This window comes from Stegodyphus dumicola, chromosome 1 (genome assembly GCF_044657685.1).
Source record: "Stegodyphus dumicola isolate Sdum_Otavi_A_Nest chromosome 1, ASM4465768v1".
NCBI lineage: Eukaryota > Metazoa > Arthropoda > Arachnida > Araneae > Eresidae > Stegodyphus > Stegodyphus dumicola.
Genome location: NC_140768.1, coordinates 17,530,931 through 17,549,230, shown reverse-complemented (window position 1 = coordinate 17,549,230; position 18,300 = coordinate 17,530,931). Strand labels below are relative to the sequence as shown.

Here is an 18,300-nt window from a genome sequence, read left to right as displayed (position 1 = left end):
AGATGCAGGGCTCCTAAGCTGAGATCGAATGCGAGAAGGCAACGTGGTATCTCCTTGGAGCCTCCAGACACGTATACGGCCATCAGAATACTGCATGCAGAAGTCGTTCCGCACTCCAGAGTCGCTGTCTCTCTCTATGCTGCATTGTCAAGGGAAGCCGTGCTGATAGTTCACATGTCTGCAAATGTTGACGTTCTGTATGAGTTGATAGTGGGCATTCTGCAAACATGTCCATTTCCTGACTAATGGTCCGTGATATGGTTATATGGTTTTTCAGGGCTGACCTCACAATACGTCTGTCCTCTCTGGCGTTAGTCATGGGAGGGTGTTGAGATGCATGCCGTTCAGTATGACCTTTAGCAACACATTGATTCCATATTCGCATGACTGTGTTTGGATGTCAAACACTGCGACAGACGATATCACGAAACGATGAACCGTACTCTCAATAGGCAAAGATTCTGTCTATATCGAATTACAATACTTGCTGGTAAGCATTAATTCTTATTATTCTGGGCATAACACGATATTCTGATCAAATTCCGACCTTACAAAGCGCTTTACGAATAAGAAATACTCCACACAACTTTTCTTTTATACAGTGCTTCAGATGTCTTTTCTGCCTCCTGCGTTGTCTAAATCCACTGAAACACTAATCATTTGCATATTGTAACTTTTTCTTCCTTTCGTGTGATTTTGACGTACATCAGATCATCCTTTTCTGGTGTTGCAGTTTTAGTGGCCAATAGTGTATTTTTATTGGTAGATGTCATTAAATATGACCACGTATGTTGCTATTACAAATTAAGGAACATTTATATTACTGTCCTGTCCATTTGGGGATTATTGTTTTTATTGTTGCTCATCCCTAATATCCCATTTTGTGTTTGTTTTTAAAGTTATGTGTGTTCACATAATAGTCCTCTAGTTGAACTTGTTGTGATTTAAATATACGCCTATATTCTGACAGTTTTTCAAAATGTGCTTGTAAATGACACTTTTTAACTTTTGTCTACCTGATAAGTGAATATGTAATGTTTTATATTGAAATGAATTATTCTATCTGAGATATTTAGTTGGCCTTGGCTGAACTGAAGCGGGAGTTTCACTTGGCATTTTGGAATCAAAGGTGCGAAACGAGTAGTAAATTTTCATCAGATAATCATTCTTTAAATTCTTTATAGCTTTTCCTCGTTTTCTCATTTACGGTTTTGAAGAGTCGTATATTTCCGCTGAGGAAAGAAAATGGTGCTCAGACCATGAAAATATAGTTAAATATCATTATTATTAGAACTAAGCCTTTGTTGTTATCTTTCATTCATAGTTGGACATTCTGTGGCAACCTTCTGATATTTGTTGTCCTAAGGATTTTGAAAATAAATTTGAGGCTCTAGAATATTAGATGTAAAATTATTTCATTCTAAGTTTATTAGAAGAAAGAAGAACGGTTAGTTCTTGAAAATCTCCAATAAACATGTCTCGGAAAAAACCGTATTTGCGTTTGCGCAGCTAAATTTTCATCAGATAAATCTACTTTAAATTTGTTATCTTTGGAGTTTTCCCCGTTTTCATATCAGCAGTTTTCGGATAACCGGATCTTGGGGATTTGTTAAGATATGCGGAAAGGAGTGCATTTGCTCCAAGTTATCTAGGATTCCGAAGTATCGTGTACTTCCGTTGACGAAAGATGGTGTGTAGGGCATGGACATGTAGCTAAATATCATTATATCCAGGGGAAAAATTCTAATTATGTTTGTGCGGGAAGAATAATTTTGCTTATGCAGCGTTATGTCATCAGCTCTTAATTAATTTTTGATGAACATGTGAAAACAAGCTTTCCCCCTTTTTTTAATTAGTAAGTATTGAATGTAATTTTCATCGATCTGATTTTCTTTTAACGTATTTTATTTTACGTTCGTATCTTACATTTGTCATAAATGTATGAATCAGGTTGAATAATTCGCGTTTCAGAGCCTGAAAAAACTTGAATAAGGTTGAATAATTCACATGTCAAAGTCTGAACACTGGAGTCGTGGACACCCTTATAATAATTTTTCAGATTGGTAGCTATCTAATTAGGCGTGGAGAATATTTTTTTATGTCACAGTCTCTTGAATCTCTCATGACAATTTACCTCAGTATCATAGCCAATCATATTTACGGCTGTGATGTTCCCTGATGCAAATATTCCCTTTCAAAAGGGAAATGGCACAGTGCATGGCCAGCTCAGTCCTTTGATCATTTCAAAGCTTGGAAACACTGTGATTCAATATAAATACTGAATTAAGTTAGACGTCAATATAACAGCATGCTAATATTCCTCAGGAGGGATATCAGCATCTTGTTGGGTCCATTTCCAAAAGAATATTAGCTGTGACCAAAGCTAAAAGTGAACCAATGTTTTATTAGGGATTATCTTTAATATTTTGGGCACTTCCTTCTTTCTCTCTCTGTCTATATACATACACTTCATATCTATGATTTCAAATATGTCTTTATGCACCAATTATATCATATCCTCTGTCTTTGCATCAGAATTTTCATTACGTACGTAATTTAACTAGTATGGTAATGCATGTAAAGCATTTACATACTATAAAAAGGAATCAAAAATTGATAGCAAAAATTTGAATGTTCATTTGAAGTTAGCATATCTGAATATGGGACTTTTATTTCTTTTAATAACTTTTTGTGGAGAAATCTTTGTTGACAATGACTTTAAAAACACTAGGTTAAGAAATCAGAATCCTGTATTTAAAAAGAAGGTAATTAGGGCCCAGTTATTTGGTGTTCCACCAAATTGATGTTCACGTAGAAGTCATGAAGTAAGAAAATTCTATTGAAGACAGCTTTTGGAGTTTGAAATAATTGAACTTAATTCTGCCATTTACCACTAAATCATCTGAACCATACCAGTTTGTCAGTTTCCTACCAAATATGTAATTGTTAACATATTATACATGAAATAATACATTTTGAATGCTTTGAAATGGAATAAATATTGGAAATTTTATTTGTACTCTGAAATTGGCATCTGATGAGTTTATGCCAATCTTTAAATGCATGCTCAATTATTGGCTGCAATAAGCACATTTTTTCCCTTGCTTTTTTGTTTTCCCTATAACAGAAGAAAATTCCTTTAATGAAATACACTGTTATGCAGAAGAAAAGGACACAAATTATTCTTTATTCAGTGCAGTTTTATTGCTTAAATTTTTTTTTTAACGAGTGTCTTATTCTCATAACTGAAAATTAACTGTTTTTAAGATAATCAATTGAAGTTTCAGCCTTCATATCACCTCACAGAACTGTTGATTAAAACCAATTTTTATTAATGTTCTCAGAAACACTGATAATTTTTGGAAGATGTTATTGCACAAGGGATTTTCTCTACTTGTCAAATGATGTAAGAAAGAAAGAGTTGCTACAGATAAAAAAAAAAAAAAAAAAAAAAAAAGAAAAAAAAAGAGCTATATGATGTGAGTTTTGTGACAGTAATAAGTGTGGATAAAAATCACCAAGTAACAAGAATAACTAGCCACACTTGTAACATGCTTTAAAAAAAAGTACTTAACATGAGTATCAGGATTTTGTTTCTGATGCATAAATAAATCACCAACATTTAAATTAAGCTAAATTTATGTTTTATTGATGTGGCATCCACATGTGTTGGAAGTAGAATACTTTTATGTAAACTAAATTACTTTGCTATGAAAACATAAATAGAAAAGTAAAAAAAAAAAAAAAAAAAAAAAAATCTATTCCACAATGAAGGTACCGTTCAAAAGAATTATATCACACCAATCTAATGCTTAGATGTTTGATCAACAGAGGCATGTTACGCAGCATCAGCGCTAGACATTTTGCTGTCCAGTGCAGTCTCTGCTATTCCTAAATTCTTCTGCCTAATGCTTCCCTAAAACCTAAACATTTTGCTGCCCCTAAATACCATTGCATTGGTTGCACAGATTCGGGCATCAGCCTTGATGGTATGTCTGCTGCGCATGTCTTGGTGGGATGTCTGCAGTGTCAGCTGAACTGTGTGTTTCGAAACACTTGCACTTAGACCTGCATTATACTGGGCTGTAAGCCGAGCCATTGGTGTGGATTTCGCTATACCAAGCAGGACATTCTCCAATGCTCTTTTTCTTTGATGATGCATGGACATTCAACACCTTGGCATCAACTGCTAGTTTCACTGTCATTTATTCGCTTTGCATAAACACTAATAATGTCAGAATGTGAACAACCTACCAGTCATGCAGGGCCATTACAATCTTCCCTTTATCAAATTCTCTCTTAGATCAGAAGCTTTTCCCATCGCTTGAAAAAGTAAGTGCAAGAATGATTCCTTATTCCAAGTCCCACTGACTGCCATGATTATCCTGCATTACGCACAACACGATCCAGTTGTGAAAAGTAGTTGCCTGAATGGTGCTTCATGTAGTCTTGATTCCAAATGCAAGTCCAGGCAGACTATCCAATGTATTTTATTTTTTATGAAATTATAGATTAAAAAAAGGATGTGGTCATGTATTGAATGACTTGTTGCTCTGCTGTGTGTGTAGATCCTGTAAATATACTGCTGTTGAAAACATAATGCAATAGCACTGTAATGGAGATGTTCTGGGATGCATATATACACTGCTGGCCATTAAAATTGCAACACCGTGAACGAAAGCAAATACAAAAAAGATATTTATTGTATGTAAGCAGTATGACATGAAGAGAAAATTATTAAATTTTTAAGCAGTGTTGGGGTTTACAGGTGTGTGAAATTAGTAGAAACAGCTTCCACCCTTGGCAGCTAAAATTGCCCTTACCCTGTTAGGCACAGAGTCGAACGAGTCTTGGAAATGGGCAACTCATTCCATGCTGCTTCAAGTCTGTGCTACACTTCATGAAAGAGGTTGCAGAGGCACTTTCCCGCTAGTGTCTCTGCAACCCATGATCAGATGCTTTCAGTGGGTGGCAGATCTGGGGGCTGTGCAGGTCAGGACAGCAATCGAATACCCTATGATGTATCGAGGAAGGTCAGAACACGATGTGCAACATGTGGTCTTGCATTACCCTGTTGGAAGGTGTCATTTGGTAGTCCTCAGAAATATGAAACAACCACTGAACAGATAAGATGTCAGAAATGTACTGATCTGCATTTAAATCATCATTGATCGTAACTAAAGATGTGCGTGTTATGTACCCACTGGCTGCCCAAACTCTCACATCAAATGCAAGCAGATGACGTACGGTCTTCTCGGAGCCTCCAGACATGTACACGTCCGCACGCAGAACCGAGACTCGTCTGAAAAGTCGACATTGTGCCGCTCCTATGTCCAGCTTTGTCGTTTGACTCACCAGAGTCGTTTCTCTCTATGCTGCATTGTCAAGGGAAGCTGATCTAATGGTCGTTGTGCTGATAGTCCATGTTTGTGCAAATGTTGATGCTCTATACAAGTGAATAGTGGGTATGCCACATATATATGGTTTTTCAGGGCTGACCTCGCATTATGTCTGTCCTGTCGGGCATTAGTCGTGGGAGGGTGTTGAGATGCATGCTGTTCAGTATGACTCTTAGCAACCCATTGATTCCATATTCGCATGACTGTGTTTGGATGTCAAACACTGCGATGGACGATATCACGGAACGATAATTCACACTCTCAGTAGGCAATGATTCTGTCTCTATCAAATTCGAACACTTGCGGGTAAGCATTAGTTCTTATTCTGGGCATAACACGATATTCTGATCAAACTCCGACCTTATAAAGCGCATTATGAATGAGAAATCTTCTACACAACTTATGCAGTGCTTCAGATGTCATTTTTGCCTCTTGCGTTGTCTAAATGCACTCAAATACTAATCATTTGCATATCCCAACCTTTTCTTCCTTTCGTGTCATTTTGACGTTCATCAGATCATCCTTTTCAGGTGTTGCAGTTTTAGTGGCCAGTAGTGTATTTTTATGGCTAGATGTCATTAAATATGAACATGTATGTTGCTATTACAAATTAAGGAACATTTGTATTACTGTCCTGTAGTCTCCATTTGGGGATTATTGATTTTGTTGTTGCTCATCCGTAATATCCAATTTTTTTGTTTGTTTTTAAAGTTATGTATGTTTACATAATAGACCTCTCTTAATATATAGTTGAACTTACGTGATTTAAATATATGCCTATATATCTGACAGTTTTTCGAAATTTGGTTGTAAATGACACTTTTTAACCTTTGTTTAACTGCTAAGTGAATATCTAATGTTTTATATTGAAATGAATTAGTTTTTCTTATGGAGCTTATATACATATTTGGGTAAAAGTATATTTACAAGTACTATTTGGTGATTTTTGGAGGTACATGGATACCGATTTTGTGCAATTGGTTAATCTTTGGATTATGGTAAGTTGGCGATTTTTTAGCGACCAACCCTGCTACAGCAACCTGCTAGTTTTTACGCCATTTTGTTTTCATGAAGTAAAGGCATGTTTTTTTTTTTTTTACTCAAAATTTTTTCCCAACAATCTGCTAGCCGAATTACGCTTATGCTAGAACTTTTATGGAACAAAAGTGCTTAATCATGACGAAGATTAGGTGCGAAATTGGGAAAAGTGCAGAATCGCAAACTGCTTGCCACGTTTTTAAGAATTGCACATACACGGTATCCATGTACACGTCGACCTATTTTCACTTAAAAAACATCCCAGAATTGCACAAAAATGGCATTTTGCACACTCTTGACTTTATCCATGTACACTGCTGAAGTCCTAGCTACTAACCTTTATCGCCTTACCAAAATGTCGCCAAACTACCTGTTACCATATTCCAAAGATTAGCCATGCAATTCTTTAACTTGTTATTTTGGCTTGCGAAGTGGCAATTTTTGGGACCAAATTCGCCGCTACACAAACCCAGAATAACAAGACAAACAATTGCACAAACTCGGTATCCATGTACACATTCACTTATTTTCACTTAAAAAAAACCCCCGAATTGCACAAAAATGCCATTACGCACTCCTTTGACTTTATGCATGTACATGTTGACCTATTTTCACTTTAAAAAAAATCCTCAAATTGCAAAAAAAAAATGGCATTGCGCACTCTTTTAACTTTATCCATGTACACATCGACCTATTTTCACTTAAAAATAATCCCAGAATTGCAGAAATTTGCACTGCACACTCCCTTTACTTTGTCCATGTACACATCGATATGTTTTCACTTAAAGAGTCAAAGTAGCACCAAATTCTACAATATAGGCAAACAAAAAATACATAATCTCAATAAAATCTATTTTAAACCAAACAATAAAATAACATAAAAAAGGAAAAACATGTTGTACATTTAAGCACTACCAAAAGCAAATATTCACTTACCATGATTTTCGAGTTCGTTTCGTACACCCATAGCCACGTAAAAATCAAAATATCAATCATACTCAAATGACTTTTTTCAAACCAGGTATTCTTTCTGATCGAATGCTTCACATAGTGACCATCTGAACCTTTCTTCCTACAAACTCATTCAAATCCATCTAAACGGTTTTTATGTTCGACTAGACGCATATCCTTCCTACATGCAGGACGCTTATAATGGCTACTAAGTAAACCTTCATTTACACACCAGCCAATTAAAGCTCTTTTTCCCTTTCACTCCAAATCGTACAGAAACTTCAAATTAATCTTACTACATTCGGCCATTCTACTGTCTAAAGAATCAAACCAACACGCACCACAAAAACGATCCCATGATTCAAAATTTCCCAGAATCATGCACCCGATTACATCACAATAGGGTTTCCATAACATTCAACTACTCAGGCTACCATAAATGAAACAACAACTTGGCGATGAATCAAACAACAACTTGGCAATAAATCAAAGAACTACTTCACCATAATACAAGGGGTACCTTAATCCATACCAAGGGGGGGGGGAATGCCGCGGCATGCAATGAATTGGAAGTTCATCTGTCAGCACTATCCTTATATTCAGGGCAGATGTTTTTATTTTATTTAGCTTATAATTCCTTACTAAATGTAGTATTTAATCTCGATGTACTCCATCTTTCATATGATTTAAATCAAATTCCTCATCATTAAAATTCGCTTCCGATAGTGAAGAAAGTGACACAGAGGTTATTGAAAACAAAAAAATTTCGATTGACAGATTAGTCGGTATTCTCGACACAGCAATTATAGGACTTGAACAGTGGCTGTTTGTAACTGAACAAGAAATTATGTCTGTTTATAGAATTAAAGCAAAAGTATTATCACATGAAACGAAGCAACTTAAACAACTTACATTGAAAGAAATGTGTAATAAATAAATATTAAGCTTTTTTTTGTAAAGTTTGATACCCTTTAGATCGTAATTGTTCTTTATTTCATAAATTACGATTTCATATTTTTAATTTTAGAATTTCTGCATGCCATGTTACGAGATTTAAACTGATGATCTATAATCTGGAAAAATCGATAATCTAGAATCGCCGAAGTCTCAACGAGTCCAGATTAACGACTTTTGACTGTAGTTCATTTCTGTCCAATTCGATCGGAGCCTAAGTTCGAATCCCACGAATGAGCTGGCTGCATGGATGCTTTCATGGTTTTCTCCATGTGCAACTTGTATATGAACCAGTTTTCATTAGGAAGTCTTCTACGAAGGCATCCTTCCCCTTAGGCAGATAGCATTTGAGGCTTTACCATAATCGCATACACCAAACAGCATCTTAACTTTTACCTTGTGCGAAAGATGGTCAAGAACTGAGAGAAAACAAGTGCAAATGTCACTGCAAATTACAATAAGAATATGGGTGGTGTTGACAAAATTAAAATTAGAAGCAAAAAGTGGTACTTTCCTGTTCTATCAATACTGTATATATGGTGTTAATTAATGCTCATACAATATCTGCACTGCTAATGAAAGAAATGTCATTATTAAATTTCAGAAGCTGCAAGATTCTTTTTGAGTTTACACTTTGTGGCTTACCCCCCCCCCCCAAAAAAAAATAGTAGGAGACCATCCTACAGTATGAGCTCACAGAAATAAATACCAGAAGCTTAAAAAAAAAAAAAAAAAAAAAAAAAAAAAAAAAAAAAAATTGAAGGATATATTATTTAGTAAGAACATTAGATGAAAAGCATAGAAAATGTGCAGTTTGAAAAAAATAAAAAAAAAATAAATACCATAACCAATATGTAAATTGTAATGTTGCATTATATATCAAATATGTTATTCCATAGCACTTATAAAAACATTCTGCCATTATTTACATGTAATGTAGGTTCTTTTAGCAGGATTAACTAGACCAATCTTGAATAGAACTTAGAAAAGGGCCATATTATATAGCAGATAGACGCTATATAACTGATCCAACCGAAATAAATACAGTACAAAGTCCATAATCCAGACTCATCGGGACTTTGTCGATTCCGGATTAGGGGTTTTTCTGGATTATAGATCATCAATTTAAATCTGGTGAGATGGCATGCAGAAATAATACAATTAAAAATATGAAACTGTAATTTATGAAATAAAGAGCAATTATGATCTAAAGGATATCAAAATTTACAAAAAAAAAGCTTAATATTTATTTGTTTACTTTATTCAACATTTCTTTCAATGTAAGTTGTTTAAATTGCTTCACTTTTTGTGCTAATAGTTTTTCTTTAATTCTATAAATAGACATAATTTCTTGTTCAGTTACAAAGTTCTACTGTTCAAGTCCTGTAATTGCTGTGTCAAGAATACCGACTAACTGTCAATCGAAATTTTTTTGTTTTCAACAACCTCTCTGTCACTTTCTTCGCTATCGGAAGCAGTATTTTCTGGATCTAGAACCATACTACAGATTTCATCGTCCGTTAATTGATTGATGATTGGGGTATTGTCGTCGCAATGAAAACCTTCTGTTATATTATCTTCATTTATTACCTGTTCTCCACATTTCTTTACAAAATCCAATAACTGGAAAATTTCCTCTTTAGTTTGCGATGTCCGAAAACCTTCAAATTCGCAGTTGTCATCTTCGTCGTCCTTACCATGAAATATGGTAGCTGGCCATAAATTATGCCAACCATTTTTTAACGTATCTGGAGACATATCCTCTCACAATCTTGCAATTGAGGAACAGCGCAATCTGCAACATTAACCGAAATGCCTTAGAATCAGTAAAGGTAATTTTAGCATACCTTATGCTGTCCGTTATACACTAAATGCGCGCATGCGTAAAGCATACAAAAAAAAGTTGGTGGCTTTGAGGTCCAGATTATAGATCATTCCGGATAATGGATGTCCGGATTATGGACTTTGTACTGTAACTTGTTTACAGTAAATATATATTTATTCAGAGAGGTGGTCAGAGATAATGCAAAATTCTCTTTCAATAAACTGTATGCTTTCTCAAAATAAGATGCCTATACTTTTCTCATACTGAATCGCTAGAAATTATTACGTTCAAATTATTAAAAATTTTATTACATACATAATTTAACTGTGGCATGTTAATGCATGCAAAACATTTTGAAGTATTTTTCTTTGTGGTTAATTGAAAAAAAGTATAAAATTCCATTCAATAAGTTTTTAATTTTTTTAAATAGGCATATTTTAGTATAAAAAGGACTTTTATGTATCATCTAAGGTTTAATATTTATAAAATCTCTTTTAGCTCTAGTATGCTTTGCTATGACTAAATAATCTAATCCAGGGGTTCTCAACCAGTGGTACACGTACCACTAGTTTTGTTCACGTACCACTAGTGGTGCGCAAGAGAAAAGTAGGTGGTAATTTACGAGTGTTAGTTCTCTAACACTCGTAAATTTCACTGCAGTCTTAAAATCGTAAAAATAATCGTCTAAAATCTTAAAATCGTAAAGTCTTAAGTCGTAAATTTAACTGCAATCTGAACTTTGTTCAAGAGTGGTGGTGGTAGTAGTACTTTGTAGTGGTGGTACTAAAGGTTTTCAATTTTTGTTTAGACGGTACATGTTAGTCAAAGGCTGAGAACCGCTGATCTAATCTTATCCTAAGAAAACAGTTTTGATGCGTAATAAATAAAAAATTATGTGTATTTTTGAAAACCTCAGTTTTAATGTAGTATAATGCAAAAATAGTAAGAAAGTGCCTTTTGTATAAGTCTCAGAATAGGTGGTATAACATAGACAACTGTCCAAGAAATGCAAGTATTTCATGGTACTATTCCAGTGGAATTATTTGTAGTTGTATGTATTTCTCTGTATGAATGTCTAACCATGAATGTATGTTAACAAAAATTTTTAAATTAGTAAATATGATTGAATTTCTGGTGTTTATGTAATTTAACTTTGTAAATTTGGTATGAACTATTATACCATTCTGAAGTATGTAAAAGTGTATTTTGTATTAACATAAATTACATTCCTCAGTTATACTGTACAGCTCAAAATGTCTATCAGTATTTTAGTGCAGTATAATCTGTTTATGAAAATTTGAATTAAATATTCACCCCTTGCTAAAAATAAATAAATAAATAAAAAGCTCTTATGCATTCGTTAAAATTTTTTTATCCTTATAAAAGTATGGACAGGGTGGTCTATTATTTTTGAATTTTATTTATTTATTTTTTATTTACATGCTTTGTGATGTGTAACTTGGTGGGTTGCCTGTACTAAACATTTAGAATGTTTCCCATGAAAGAACTTTTCTGTAGTTTTTAAAATTAAATGAGTTGAATGTGAATTGTTGTTTTAAGTACCTAATGTAATACTGTAATCTGTTATATCGTTTTTGGTTAATTCCTTGTTAAATTCTCTGTTTTATGCTTAGTCATTTTTACTTGCCTTATTTATCTAAAACTCACAAGGGTTAGCTGTTTAAATTACATCATAATTTTCAGCCTCCACTGAACTTTTAAAGTTAGCTTGAGATGAAGAATTCAGTAAGAACCATGCTGAAAGAATGAATGTCTTGTAACAAAATTATTAACAGCAAAAATCATTCATATAAAATTCTTAAAAAAAAAAAAAAAAAAATGTGAAATGGCATCCTTCTCATTATTATTTTTTAAATCTTCACTGCTTTAGGTATTTTGATGTAGTTTTAAAAATTTCTAAACATGAATTATAATTATTTAAAATTTAATATCATCTTAAAACTTCTCATAATTAAAAAATTCCCCCTTTTTTTAAGTTGTTGCATTTGCTACTCTTTAATAAATGCTTGTGAAAGGCCTTTTATTATAATTAGTATTAAAAAAGCACACTTTTTATATTTCAAATATAGATGGAGTGAACATGAGTAAAAGAAGACCTTGTAACGCTAGTGAAAGTGTACGTGGTGCAAAGCGGTATTGTCTGCTTCAGGTAGTGTTAAATCCCTTGACTGTATTTGTTTAGTTGGTTGTAGTAATAAGATTTTGAAGTTAGAATTTATTATATGTGAAATTAATATATCAGCAACCTCATTACCACCAATATTAAGATGTGATGGGATCCACTGGAGATGGACGTCATGGATCTGAGAGATCTTCCTCAGTTTGAGCAGAATAGATATGCTGGTTTCATTGTTTCCAGTGTATTACAACATTTAGTGGCTGGTGTTAGTGTCACCAGCCACTAAAATGTTGTAGTGTACTACAACGTTTTAGTGGCTGGTAAAATTAAAAATCCATAGTTTCCCAAAATCGAAATTATAAGACATAATAGCATCCAGCCTGGAGAAATACCTTATATACTCCCCCTTTTAATAGGCGACTGGGTTTTTTAGGGGACCCAATCACCAAATCTTGGGTGAGGAGAATCATCATCCACCACCTGTTTAGTTCAGGCGTCACTGTAGAGACATGAAATTAATTGGAGCAGGAGACTTGAAAAATGAGCAATGAGCAATGCCTTTGCTTGGACTCAAACCACAGACCTCTGAATATGTGCTCAGCGTGTAGACCACTACAGCACAAAGGCGGGAGAAATACCTCATAAGCTAACATTGTATAGCAGATAAAGACTGCATAGTTTATTTTTTCCTGTTGTCAACATTGTAGTTCCTTGGGGATACAACCAATAATACGATATTGCAACGATGTCGAAGACTTTAAAGATAATTAGATGACAATCTTCAATGATAGAGAAGTGTGAAGCAGGCTGTTTATACTGAACTACAGGCCGCCACCTGCACCATAGGGACAGGGCTGAGCAAAAATGTTGGACAAGGTACTTGTTGATGAAATCAATGCTGTGGAAGGTGAAGGTGTATGGATGAGGCAAAATCGGGTGATTGTTGAACAGTCCTGAACTACCCCAATGGCATCGTCTGCTATCCAACGTACTACCTCCTCTTCCATACCATCCATGGCACTTTTTACCATCTCATGTTGCTTGGCTGAAGCAAATTGCATTCACTGAGATCTTTTAAGATATCTGCTTTTAATCCCAATATGCAATAGCATCATCTGATGTGGTGTGTCAGACCAGTTGACATTGCTTACTATTCAACAATGAATCCCACTTCAGTCTTGGAACTGATGACCTTCGAGTCCATGGATGGAGGAGCCTTTGTTTTACAGAAGCAGGTTTTAGGTTTGGTGTGATGGTGTGGGGTATTATCTCTTATGACAGCAGGTTGACTGTAGTTATCCTGCATACAACTTTGATAGCTTGATGATATGCTGATGACATCATATGGCCATTTGTGTTATCCTTCATGGCTTGTCATCCTCAAACCATTTTCCAACATTATAATGCTAGATCCCATATGGTTGCATATCTCTGACTGTCTTCGAGTTGTTGATACGCTTCCTTGGCCAGAAAGGTCACCAGATCTTTTGTCAATTTAATAAATATGGGATGTGACACCAGATTCGGGAAACCCAAAACATTGCAGATCTGGAGTACCATTTAAGGAATGTCTGGCAGAATGTCTTGCAAGATGGGATTAGGAATCTTTATCTCTCCTTTCCTCAACATTTACAAGCATGCATCACTGTGAGGGGGGGGGTTTACAACATTCAATGTGCAGTTGCTAGCCACTGATGGGTCCTATGGCTTTGAATTTTTAATCTGTTCACTACCTGTCTAATAAAAGCAATCACTTTCTTCATGATGCTTTTTTTTTTTTTTTTTCCCCTAACCAAAGAATGTATTTGTTGAATACTGATATGTATAGATATGGTTGTGGGTGCATACGTTTATCTTCTTACCTTAAGGGAAAATATGTCTATATATATATATGTATGAATACCATACTAAATTGTGTAAGGATTCTAAAGCATAAGAACAGTTATATGATTCTTTCCATCAAGTGTAAATTATACTGGGTTCAAGATTAAGTTGTTAGAAATAAAATGACTAAAAATGCAAGATATTTTAATGAAATTTTGTTTAAAATAAATGCTTTGTTTCTCTTGATAAATATAAAATAATAAATAAAGTTTACTTATTGTCATATGAAATGAACTTTTAACATCCAAATATGAATCAAGAAGAACTGAAGCTTTAGAAAGACTAGTTTGAAGATTGGTTTTTCTAAGTATGATCCTTAAACAGTGTATTATGACCCTCTGATTGTTTAATGATAATGTTTTACATTCATGGAAGCATGAAAATACAGTATAAAAGAGTGTAATATATGAATATTATGGTACTTTTTCATTTTGCCGGTGCAAATCTCGTCAAGCAGACTGTTGCGGCAGCATACAGTATACACAAAAATTTTAGTTCTAAGAATTTTTTTCTGAAGGCATAAACATAGTAATATGATTTAAAATTTTGTAAAAAGCCAATAAATAAAGACAATAAATTTGTAAAATGACATAAGACTTAATCACCGCAAATGGTCTTAGGGTATAAAATTTAACTATCTTTTGTAAAATTTTTATGTAATTGTATGCCAGTATTAAAAGAAACAATCAATCTGATAAGAAATGGCTGCGAGTTGTTTTGAAAATAAAGCGTAAAAGGTTACCAGTGAAGATATTCTGTTTGGCATCAGTTGTACCATTATTGGTGACATTATGGTTTGCGCCGACAAAACAGAAAAGTACCGATAGTATAAAGTATAGTCTGTCCCTCATACTCCTATGTACGTTTTGTTTTAAGCTCTGATATGGATAACAAAAGCGTTTAGAAGATTTTGGTGAAGTTAATTCCATTTTCCCATTACAACTTTTTTTTTTTTAATCCTTATTATAGGGGTTTTTGTAGGTGTATGCTGTCTATACCAGTGGTGTGCGGTAGGTTTTCATGCAGGGTGTGCAGAGAAGAACAATAATAATAATAAAACCATATAAATGTACATTAAACACTCCTTTAACTTTTTATTATTCATTTATACACAAAATCCATATGTCTATCCACATTATTGAAATGGAAATTAACAAAATCATCAATTACATGATCATAAAACTCTCGTTTTGACTGTAATAAGTGTAACATTTCTTTTTCTATTGCTATTAGAGATAAATTTAGATCCTGGCTCATTGTATTGCGTGCATAATTTTTTACTCTTTTCAATGCTGAAAATTATCTCTCCACCGAAGCAGTTGAAAATGGAACTGTACAAATTAAATGTGCCAATTTATTTACTTCACTTAGGGTATCTGTCAAATCATTCAGCATTATATGCTGAATAAGTTTTGATAAATTCATTTCGTGGTATGACTCACTACGATAAAGAACGCATAATTCATTGGTTAGCTTTACAAAATGGAAATGTTTTGCATAAGCGTTCTTTAACGAATTAAGGCATTTATCCGGAAATTTACTTTGATATTTCTTAAAAAAACCGAAATTAAATAGTTCACAAAATTTGAGCGAATCTAATTTTTTAAAACAGACATCTAACTGACAATAAATAGTGTCCATTATTTCATAATATGAATTTTTAAAATGTTGGTCTTGGTCTACACTTGAGTTTTGTAAATTTACATGACGTTTTTTTAAATTTGTTGGACCCACTTCAGAAATAGTGTCTTCATAAACTTCATCAAATGCAACAGAAGTTCACATGTTTTGAATTGCATCTTTCACTTCCTCTACTTTTTGATAGAATATGCTATATCTAAGTTAGTTTTTTGTAAAATATCAAATAGAACATCAGTATAACTAAACACTCTGGCAAAAATATTTAGGAGAAAAATTACCGTTAAATTCTTCAAACAACATGCGATAACTCTTTGCAATATTAATTGTATTGTTATCCCAGCCTTCTGGATTCTCAATAATATTTTCAAATAAATCAGATAGACCTTGCCTTTCGCTTTTTATGGTATTTACCAAACGAGATGAATAGTTCCAACGTGTCGTAGCTAGTTTTGTAAATTTTCTTTTAATAATTTCATTTAAATCATGATTTCTTTTTGTAGACACCGAAAAAAATGAGGCTATGCCAGAAATTGTTGCAAAAAATAATTTACAATCTTTTATAAACAATACAGATTGTGACAGAATTAAATTAAGTACATGTGTGCAACAAAGCACAAACATAGCTTCTGGGGAAATGTCTTTTACTTTTTTCTGTGTCCCATTCAATGCTCCTGCCATGAATGCCGCCCCATTGTATATTTCAGCAATCAGTTTATTCTCACACCCCCAACTCAAAATTGTTTTTTGCACAATATTACACAAAGCTTCCGCTGAATAATCACCGTAGCACAACCGATAATTGCGATTTGTGAGCTATGTCAGATGTTTCATCCAGCATAATAGCAACGAATGGCATTTTTTTTACCTTATTTCTAATTTCTGAAATTACAATATTTTTTATCGATGCAATAATATCAATTTGTATTCTATTAGAGGTTCCAAAAAATAAGTTGCAGTTCTTAGATGGGTTGCTAAAAGGTCATCATATTTACTAATTAAAGTTATTAATTCTATATAATTTCCTCGATTAAGGGAATTTATATTCTCATTGTGTCCACCAAATGCATCTTCTTGTTTTGCTAAGTAACAAACTACATCTATTAATCTCTTGAGAATATTTCCATTTGTTGTTACTTTTTCATTGTGTTGAACAATCAATGAAGCCTTTTGTTTATCTAACATTAAATCGATCCTGGCGGTACCAAATGTTTTTAATAGTATTACACCATTTATGTGAAATTGTGTTTTTTCATGTTTCTTTGCAGCTTCATGGAGATGATTTAAATCACTGTAGCCTTGTTTTGTCCAAACATTCTTGTCCTTTTCAATTATAACAAAAAGTAACATGGCCAACAGTATAACTTATTCAATTCACTACAATCGGTTAACCATTTAAATTTTTCATGCATAGATTTTTGAAAATGTTGTACACACTGTTGTCCTTTAATCTTAACGTTTTGTGATAGAATAATATCCGGCATCGGTCTACTTAATTTAACTATTTCGTTTTTTGTAGTAACGTCTCGTCTCGAAAATGGATTTTCCAATAAATCTTTAATTATTGAGACATCTGAGTTCTTTATTCTGAAATGGATTATTTATTATGAATATAAATTTAAAGAATACAATAAATAAAATATTTACCTACGAGTAGTCAAGGTGTAACTATAAAAACAGCTAAACTTACGAGAATTTTACTAGCACTGAAGCAAAAATCATGTCTTGTGTTGTATGGTGTTATATCGGCGGCGAAAAAGCAACGCTTCAGGCTTCCACGGAAAACTTATATTTTCAGCAAACGTAGCACCATGCGGCGCCCGCCGCTGCAGTGCTTCATCATCAGCCTGATGACATCAGGATGAGTCATCAGGATACTCATTGGTGCTGACAAACCGAACGTCTATTCCACGTGCAGAGGATTTCACTGTACCCTGGCACAATAGAACGAACTGTTTCTTGTTCGGTCTGTAGATTAAACTATATTTATTAATTGTTTTTAACATTTGGAAATTATATATTCTGCGAAAAACATCTTGACAATTTTTAAAAACGAAACCAGGGATATGGTGTTAGACAGATAAATAACTTATATACTGTCTGTAAGACACAATGAATGGTAAAATTTGGACTGTTCTGTTAAAATTCGTTTCTTTTTTGTCTAACAAAACAAAATTGTTTTTCAGTGAATTATTTCTATAAATATAATACATCACCGAAATTGCTTTACCACACTAAAACATTTCCCTTTATATTGATGAAATACTTCTTTTATATTTCTATAAAAACAAAATCTTACAATATATAAATTTAAACATTAACTGTCTGCAAAATCGTATGGCCAGTTAATCAGTTAAAAAACCAAAAGCACGTAAGTACCCACTCTAATACAACGCTTAATAAACTGTACCTTCGGATGATTCTGAATGCTAAGTGCAGGAAAAATAGCTGCACTTACCTCAGTGCTTTAG

At 33.7% G+C, this 18,300-nt stretch overlaps 1 protein-coding gene across 2 annotated transcripts in view; it reads left to right on the top strand.

Annotated features, from left to right (window-relative positions):
- Positions 1 to 1,155: 1,155 nt before the first annotated feature.
- LOC118181627 (structural maintenance of chromosomes protein 6-like) overlaps positions 1,156 to 18,300 on the top strand; it is a 144,878-nt gene continuing 127,733 nt past the window's right edge. The window contains exons 1-2 of one of the 2 annotated variants that reach the window (XM_035350789.2): positions 1,156 to 1,855; positions 12,258 to 12,337. In XM_035350789.2, the coding sequence (XP_035206680.2) occupies positions 12,269 to 12,337 (69 nt within the window). In that variant the 5' untranslated portion in view covers positions 1,156 to 1,855; positions 12,258 to 12,268. The remainder of the gene's footprint in view (positions 1,856 to 12,257; positions 12,338 to 18,300) is intronic. The other variant, XM_035350790.2, reaches the window with a different exon arrangement.